Raw genomic sequence first — 9,420 nt, forward strand, 5'->3', positions numbered from 1 at the left:
TTCCGGGTCTTTATGAAATCGGAAAACGCGAACACCTTATCTGCTAGTACTTAAGCAGTTTGGAGCTGCATGTCCACTCATGTTGGATTATAAATGTAGTAAAGAATGGTTCTGTAGATTCGTAGGTATGATCAAATACTATTATGTAAACTAAGCTGATTGCTGCTAGTCTTAATCGCCAACGTAAAGTACCCTGTTAAACCACACTGTACGCCGAAAACCAGTCAAAATAATAATTTACTTCACATTAATTCCTAGATTTAATATTATATAACAAGATTTATATTAGAAATTATATTTTAAATGTTAAAACAACCGCTATATGTATTTTCTAGCTTTGTATCGCTTACAAGAACTAAATGAACACATGCCGACCATGCATTTGTATAGGCGATTCACGCTCTGTGGGCTCCGTAATGGCGGACACGAGCGCCGTTTCCTAACTTGGTCTATACTAACTTTGGTTAAGGCAACGCCCGGATCATACTCCATTATTACGTAACACTATTAAATGGGACGATAAAGAGTATATAGAAAAGACATACCCCAGCAACCCTGCCCCAACCTACTGTATGACAATTAAGCATGTCATGTGCATAGAAAAACTTACCAACCATCTTTTTAGATTCGAGACATGCCTCGAGTTTCAAGCTGCAGATTGAACAACCCATAGTCAAGCTTGAACAACCCGACACTAAGTTGTTATTTTTATATTTTCAGATTAGATTTCTGTGTTGCTATATTCCCTGTTCGCAAGAAAAACGTAAAACATTGTTCCTGCAGTTACAGAGCTTAAATCTGTTAAACAATATATCAGTGGCTCATCTGGTATAAAAACGTATAGTGTATTTCCAACGTTTCGTCTGCCATACGGCAAGACTTCATCAGGGAATGAAGTTGTTAGACACAATATATTGTTTATACTATGCCTGGTAGCAGAAGTAACAGAATGCTTAAATCTGTTATTGGATTACTGCGTTATACCATAGTGTGCTAAAGTGATAGTATACTAACTTCAGTATACTATGGCTATACCGAAAGCCAAATGACAACTGACAACTGCCATTTGAGAAATGGCATATATGTCTGCATCGGAGCTTTCCGACTTCCTGGAATCGCATTTCGAGAAAACTGCCGCATTCTTAAATATTAAAACAAGAGTTATAAATAACCAGTAAGCTTATCCGACTACCTTCCGTAGTTTTAAATTCCTCACCAAAGCGAATCACCATAGTGTTACATATATATAAGGTAGCTTGGTCCGAGGCGCTGCTTTTACGGCCAATCGCAAAACTTTTATACACTAACCGCTAGACACAACCCTCTCATATGCACTGCCCGCTAAATACCACACTCTTATATATACCACCTGCTAGAAAGAAATATTCAGTCTATCAATACAAGTACAACGAATCTCTTACAGTAAAACGACCTTTTGCAAAACGCAGTATAGGCTGCAACGAGAATTGATTTTGCACTCCCAAAGCCACGAGGATGAAAACGCGCAGTGTGCGGCAGGAGACACACATCAGCGACCAGCAGGCCAGAAACAGGGAACATGGGAGCATGTAAACAAAGAGTCGGGGTATAACGAATGCTTCTTCTTCGAGAATATATATATAAAAACTTGTAAAACGTCAACTTTATTATGTTTTAATTTTTGAATGAACATTGAACATAGTCTCACTGCAACCTGCTGTACCATTTTCTTTATAAAAAAGTCAGTTGTTCGTGTTGTAAATTGGGTTTGAAAAAATTCTGAGTTAGCATATTCTGGTATGTAGCTAGGTTCAATTTACATTTTCATCTTAAAAAGAAGCATTCATTATACCAAGTCCAAAATTTGATGGTACTTTTAGGTCACGGTTAAGCATCTCTATCAATGCACTTTTTTTCGTTGATATGCCCCTTTAAACACTGGGATAGCTAACCACTTTGCCACAGCGAGCCAAATTTGATTATAATGCCTTCTTTTATATTACTGTAGGGAAGTTGGGCACATTTAGTACATAACATTCTATATTTCTCTAAACCTTATTTTAACAATTAATAACGATCGTGGTTTCGGTATAGAGTTGTGAAGACACAACCCTATAGTTTTGGTCACAAAATTTTATTGATATTATTGATTGTAATCAGTGATTTCTGTGGACTTTGATAGCAACATGAAAAATTTCACCCCCGCAACCACCAAATAAAAAATGCTTGGATATATACTAGCACGCTTAAATGTCAATATTGTAAACTTAAATTGTGGTTATCATTTGTGTCTGCTGTACCACGACCGGCTGTGTTCTCTATTTCTTTAACTTCGTTCAAAAGTGGCTGTATAATTCGTAATTATAAATCAGTATAGAACAAATTCGCGGAGGTATCAACGTAAAACATTCTTGTTTTATTAAAAGCAAGGATATCTTACCGTAGCTTCCTCATCTTTAACGGTCACTTTACTTAGCACGGAAATAATTGGAGCGTATAAAAAAAATATAATGCCGATTCCCCACATCACCCATTTAAATCCAACATTGGCCATCACAGCTCCCGCTATTAAAGGCCCTATAAACATATGGGTAATCAATTACAATATACAGATAGTTCCTTTACCGCATTGATAGTTTAACCATCCGTTACCTAATGCGTAAGAAAACGAAAATGATATATCAGCAATTGCACAAACGCTTCCGTATATTGGTTTATGTCTTGTGTCGACCAAAAAAGCCAGCACCGGAAGTAAGCCATCCACAAAACCAATGCCAATGCCAATTAAACAACCAGGTCCTACTACTTCGGGTACCCTGTTTAAAGCATGCGTTTGTTTAGTGATTCGAAAACTAGTTTGAAATTTTGTTTTATACTTAAAGGTTATTCTTGTAACTTACGTGCGTACAAATGGATAAATAACGAGTCCAACTACTTGCAAATAGAACCCAATCAAACAAAGTATCCACCTTGCCACTTTGTGGCCCATCAACGCTATACCGTATGTTGTAATGAGGTACATGCCAGTAATTGGAAGAAATGAAAGCCCTGAAAATTAATCTGTTACCCGTTATTTGTGTCACTATACCAAGCCCAAAATATGTACCGGTGAAAGTAAAAAATAATATGCCTAGCTCTTACCTAAATCCAACTTGGTTGGGCACATAGTTTTAAGCATCCATGTTGGTTGCGCCGTCTCCAGGGCTGTTATTGAAGATGATCCAGCGGTTAACGAAATAGCTACCAGAAGAATATAGGGATCTTTAAGCAATGTAAAAATGGATGAACCCATTTCATCCTAAAATAAAATAAAAACATCACGTAGATAAAACTACAGTTAAAATAAATTGTGGAGGTAAGTAACACACTTACTGGTGGCCTTCTAAATATTCTAATTTTTCGTGTTGTCAGCCGAATAACTATTAATAATAGAGCCATTACGGCTAAGATAATAAACACATATTCCTTTCCAACATATTGGTAAATCAAGCTCCCATACGTCGGTCCAACTAAAAATAAAGATGGCATATTATTCTACGGTCGGTTATCCATAGAATAATTAAAACACTTACCTAATACACCAAGCGCGAGACCACCAAACGACATGCCAATGGCCCAACCTCGTTCAACTTTTTCTGTGTATGTGTCAGCTACCCAACTTAGACCGGCAGTCGCTGTAGCGGCCGAACCAATACCTTGAATGGCCCTCGCCACCAACAGAAATACGAATGACTTGCCGAAATCGAACACTGAATAAATTTGCTTGTTTTATATATTGTACTTTTTCAAGAGTATTTAACTTACTTAATGCGGACGTTGCCATTACAATATAACCGGCAAGTAGTGGAACATCGAATCCAATCTTATCGGTAATAGGTCCAACAGCAAAGTTAGCCAATACTTGTACGAGTGGCTTCGCAGATAGTAGAATACCCATGTAAAATGATTGTTGGCTTGACACTGCTTTACGATGCGGACATTGATGCGATAGTGTCTTCGTGTAATTTGTTACAATTACATGATGCGTTTGAGGTCCTGTTGACATTGTATCCGTTTTGCCGCTCGTGAAGTTAAAGTGCATTTGGGAAAAATATTCTGGTAGAACTGGAACTGAAAACAGGTCGTTTCGCTTTAAATACCATTATGAATGGGAGCTTAGTTTTATGATCGAATTTAATATAGCATATAGTATGTGATAAGATGGGTAATGCGTGCAAAAATATTCAGTATTTGCTAACGTTTTTTTGACAATTAAGAACGCTCTTTTATTGTCATAAGAATACTTTAACTGAATTGTGTAATTTTTTTGTTTATTACCAAATTGGACGGTATCAGAATAAAAACATCTAACCGCAATTAAATGATCACTCTGGGAACAAACTTATACAACCGACTATACAACAAATATGTTATGTTCTACAATGAGATGTGAAATACTTAAAAAATATATTTCTGATTTAAAAACGTAATCACCTACGTAACAAAACTTACCAACGGCTGTTAGCAAAATGTTGTCGACCATTAAGCTGGCATATACGATTACTATGACTAACTTCTTAGATTCGAGACATGCTTTAAGCTTACCACCGCAACTTAAAGAACCCATATAGTCCAGTTAAAAAAAACCAATACTAAGTTGGTCAACTATTTTATATTTGCAATATAGTAGGGTGGGGAAAGATGGGACACCTTAAACCTCTATTTTCTCGCCCCGTTTAGTAGTAAACAAAGAACTTTCAAGAAATTATAAAACTAAATGCCCATGACTCCCATTGATCGTTAGTAATTGTTTAAAACACGATCAGAATATTTAGTTATTATGAGCTAAAGGTGTCCCATCTTCCTCCACCCTACTATGTACTATTTTGGTTGACGTCTATTTCCCTCTCGTAAGAAATCTTGTAATGTAAATGCAGTTACAAAGTTTATTACTGATATCGAATTCTTTCGTTCTTTTAGAAACTATATTTCTGCTTCTGTATGGATTGCAGCCACGTTCGGGCTGGCTTAACTTGTGTCGTTTATCATTTCCCACTTCGTCGTACATCATTCTGATTTCCGGGAATAGCATTTCAGGAAAACAGCTAGAATGCTTAATTATTAAATCACGACTTGTTGGTGTTGTTCCCTAAGATTGCATTTTCATTATAATGCGAGTTCCTGGTGACACAAGTTAGAGACATTGTTTTCTGTAACATAATTTAAAATTGCATGAACCTTAAATAATATAGGAGGGTTGGAGAAGACGAAACACCTTTTATCATTCTATTTTCTCATCACATTTGGTAGTAAACAAAGAAAATCAAATAATTATAAAACCGTATTTCTTCAACTCACGTAGACCGCCGTCAATTGTTTAAAACACGATGAGAATATTTAAATATTCTCTGCCAAAGGTGTCCCGTCTTCCCCCACCTAACTATATTCGTTTTGAATTACGGCGATACAAGTAAGCGAGGTATATTATGTACAACAGTATGTCGGGTAAATTGTCATAATTAAACACATTTTTCAAAAATAAGAAATTCACAAAATTACATCTTAAAGTGGCAATTTGGCGGTAAAACATATTTCCATGGCGGCCATGGCGGTAAAACATATTTTAACCACGTGCAGCGCTGTCATTTCAAAACATTCCTTGCAGTTGTGTTGTGTTGACTCTTTTAAAGTGTGGCGAATGCTATCGAAGGTATCTGCGCTTTCAGCTGTGATTGCTTTTGTTGCTGTGTTAATCTGCATTTGGAAATTTGATGGTAAGCAAAAATCTGTATTTTTATTAAAGTCGGTGCTGAATGACATATATTCGACTTCACAGTTTTGGCAACGAGACGTGACGACGTGAGGGGCGCAGTTTTGGTTTGTGGGTTAATAGTGGTTAACGTCAACCATGAATTTGTTACAGATTCTGGCAGCGAGGAACGTACAAGCTACAAGTTAGTCCTTGGGATTTTGTCAGCACGTGACCATTTCAAGGAAAGACAAGTTATAAGGGAAACCTGGATGAAATTAGTGACTCAAAGTTCTTCCCTTAAAAATAAGTGAGTTGTTCTTTTTTGTGTAACTTCATATGTTTAAGTATTGTATTTTCACTATTTTGTATTTATTACTAAATTGTTAAACAAAAAATGATTTACGTGATGACAGTCATTGCACCTAAGATGGATAACCCAACAAACGCACACAATATGAACACGCTGGTATGCGTTGAATGCCAAGAAAAAGCCCAACGACTTTATTCAAAATTTCCTGAAAGCGGTAACTTGAAAATTGAACACTGTGTAAAATGCGGCAAGCCAGTTGATAAATACATTGAATATGATACTACTTTGCTGTTGTTGGATCTATTGCTGCTTAATAAGGCAGCATGGCGCCATGTACTGTACAATTCTGACATTGGGTATCTGCATTGGAAGTTAGTGGCTGTGTGCTTATTCTGTGACGGTTACATGAAATGGGTAATGTCTGCTAACAAAGCCTCAGCCAAAGTTGTTGAATCAGAAGACCTTGTATTTCTTGCTGCAAAACAAGTAGAACTTTATGTGTTGACATTTATATCATTTCTTGAATTTATTGTGTTTTTAAGTGCAACTGTTCTCAGTCATTACATTTTAACGTTTTGCAGTAGCAAAATAGAAACTGTTTCCCTGACTTCTGTTGTACGTTGCGTGGTGTTGGCTGGAACTGGAAAGTTATTGTTTATTCCAGCAATAATTTGGGCACAATCTGATACTGGGACTTATTTACAGTTGATTGTGCTTTATGTCCTTTTTTGTAGTGCCTTGTCATTAAGCATTGTTACTCATAGAAATTCCATTGTAACTTTTTTGATAATCACATGTGCGTTCTTAGTATCTGAACCTTTGATAAAACCTATTAGTGATTGGTTGCTGTCACAAAAATTCCATTGAATGCATTGTCATTTGAATGTTTTGTAGTTTTCTGCATTAAATTAAAGTCAACAATTTTTGTGTTTTTTTTTAGGGTACTGGTAAAGTTTGTTTTGGGAGAAAAAGATTGCGAGATTCCTCCTGCTTACAGAGCCGATATCTATAGCTGTCAAAATGAAAAACATTGGGAGTCAGATCTAGGTTAGTTATTGTGAGAATATTGTACCTAAGCATTTATTTTTAAATTGCAACAACTTTTCGTTTTTTAGAGGTACCTTCAAGCAACAGTTTGGCAATAGAGAGTCTTACCCAATGTAATTTTGGAAAATATGAAAAAGTTTTCAAGTTGGTGGCTATAGATTTTGTTGTCAAACATACAGTTGTATTGACTGGTTTATCGCTCTTTAAGGAAACTGTCAAATGGTGTGACAAGCAAAGTATAAGAGTTGAATTACGTGATTTAGCAAAGGTAAGTTTAAAACTAAAAAACCTTTGGATCAAACAAGAACTAAATATCAATTTGCAGAATGAGGTGGTTACTTTTTCAGAATTTCAAAAAAGCGATTTTGATTCGAACAGTTGCTTTGTGACCCAGGATGTGGAAAATTATATTCTTCCAAAAGGTTTTTATGGAACTATAGTCGTTTATTGCCCAGACTCAAGTGGGTGCTATGGAGTTATTAAATCCAGTGGAATAGATGAGATAATGAACCATCCAGCTGTATCTTATTCTCCTGTTAGTATGAACATTTTCTATGCAGCTGCACTATTGTGATTGTATGTCTTTTTTACTGTCTATGTTGCATGCTGGCCGTATTGGCTGCCTAGTAATCATAGCCATGGGTATTTAGTTTTATAACTTGAAGCTGTTATCACTATGTGTATGTAAGCTCTGTAGAAAAAAAACAAAAATCACCCACAAAGTTACATACTTAATAACTGATTAGCAGCTGCAAAAACAAGCAGGTGACATTCATTTAATTATTAATTTAAAGTATTAGTTATTTTATAGGTAATCAAGTATGGATATAATGATGAAGATGCTTCGGATATGCTCGGTTTTCCAGTAGAATTGTACGATCATATAATTCCAGCACTTTTTCAATTTTATTTGCAAGGTGATTTAGGTTAAGTTACTTTTTGTTGGTATATCTTGGCAAAGTGATTAGGTCAAGGCTGGTTAACGGCCACTTAACTACAGTTGCTCCAACTCACTGGTCCCAAAACAACTGTCATTTTCCGGCCATGCGAGGATCACCTGCAAAGTTACATACTAGGTAACTCTTGAATGGGACATGTAATAAACAAAACACCTGTTTTATAAATTATAACATTTGAGTTGCCCCAGCACACAAGGCTAAATAAGTTATATTAATACATTTTATCTTTCTAGATGGGAATTCAATTAAAGCACTAAAAGCTGAAAAGAAAAAACAGTTTGATGTTTGGAAAGAAAAAAACAGAAAAATTGACATTAAATTAAAAAAGGAAGTTTCACTTCACAAAGATGTTTTGTTGGTTCCCAATGTGAGGACTAAACCAACATTACCATTGACTGATGTTTATCGAAATTTACCATTAAAACTACTAGCATTTTTCAAATGGACCGCTGAGAATATTCACTGTGAATTTATTGGGAAAATAGATGATGACAGCTTTGTAGATATTAACAACATTCTACAGGTAATTACAAATAACACGGTATGTTATCTGTAGTAAGAATGTAATGTATTAAAATATCGTATCTTAATTTTCTAGGTTATAAAACGCAGTGGTGTCAAGGAGAACTCGTGGTTTGGAAGTTTTCGTGCAGATATCCCTGTCGCTAGATGGGGCAAGTGGGCCGAGTTGAGTTACACTGCCAATATCTATCCCGCATTCGCGTACGGTGGTGGTTATGTTATCACCTCTGACATAGCACTGTGGTTGGAAAGAAACGCAAAAATGCTGCACTCCTACCAAGGAGAAGATGTTTCAATGGGAATATGGCTTGCAGCTTTGAAGCCGAAACTATTACCGGTTAACTAAATAGTTACGGAAAAATAGATTGATTACTATTAACGTTTTTTTGTATTTTTTAGGACAAAATGTGGTTTGTCAATGCCGACTGCAATCAATATATGCTGGTATCCAGTCAGCTCAACTCTACAGCTATCACGTGGATGTGGGGAAACAAAGAGAAGTGTGGCAACCCTTGTCAATGCGATGTTACGTGACCTGTGGCTCTCAGCCACCTCATATGAGAAAGTGTTAACGCAATCATGAATACCGAACGTGGCTTCTGTAATTATGAGGTCACCAGTAACTAAACCCCCCTGAATGGGATTTGTTATCGTATTAATTAAAAGGTTTCGCGGGGGATGCCCGTTAACCTACGAACAATACACGAAGTATTTGCGGACAAATCAACGTCCAATTATTTCTTTTCTTATCGGTTATATTCTTCCTTAAAATCTTGCTAGCTATTCTAGTATTGGCGTCAGATAACATTTCGACGTGAGAAAATGCGAAGGATAGTAAGATGGTACTTGGAAACTGTAACAGATAGGATATT

At 36.2% G+C, this 9,420-nt stretch overlaps 2 protein-coding genes across 2 annotated transcripts; one reads left to right on the forward strand and one right to left on the reverse strand.

Annotated features, from left to right (window-relative positions):
* Positions 1 to 2,232: 2,232 nt before the first annotated feature.
* LOC100187001 (synaptic vesicular amine transporter-like) lies at positions 2,233 to 4,644 on the reverse strand. Its single transcript, XM_009860181.2, has 9 exons — positions 4,471 to 4,644; positions 3,784 to 4,089; positions 3,552 to 3,728; positions 3,352 to 3,488; positions 3,121 to 3,277; positions 2,880 to 3,027; positions 2,632 to 2,795; positions 2,420 to 2,556; positions 2,233 to 2,325 (listed from the first exon to the last, which is right to left on the reverse strand). The coding sequence occupies exons 1-9, from the start codon at positions 4,583 to 4,585 to the stop codon at positions 2,233 to 2,235; spliced, it is 1,434 nt and encodes a 477-aa protein (XP_009858483.2). The 5' UTR covers positions 4,586 to 4,644.
* Positions 4,645 to 5,491: 847 nt separating this feature from the next.
* Positions 5,492 to 9,282, forward strand: LOC100184607 (UDP-GalNAc:beta-1,3-N-acetylgalactosaminyltransferase 2). Its single transcript, XM_002126137.5, has 9 exons — positions 5,492 to 5,732; positions 5,882 to 6,017; positions 6,961 to 7,067; positions 7,136 to 7,335; positions 7,393 to 7,602; positions 7,879 to 7,984; positions 8,260 to 8,549; positions 8,625 to 8,885; positions 8,948 to 9,282. Exons 1-9 carry the CDS (start codon positions 5,555 to 5,557, stop codon positions 9,080 to 9,082), a joined length of 1,623 nt encoding a protein of 540 aa, XP_002126173.3. The 5' UTR covers positions 5,492 to 5,554; the 3' UTR covers positions 9,083 to 9,282.
* The last annotated feature ends 138 nt before the right edge of the window (positions 9,283 to 9,420 follow it).

The sequence above is a fragment of the Ciona intestinalis genome, chromosome 4 (assembly GCF_000224145.3).
Source record: "Ciona intestinalis chromosome 4, KH, whole genome shotgun sequence".
NCBI lineage: Eukaryota > Metazoa > Chordata > Ascidiacea > Phlebobranchia > Cionidae > Ciona > Ciona intestinalis.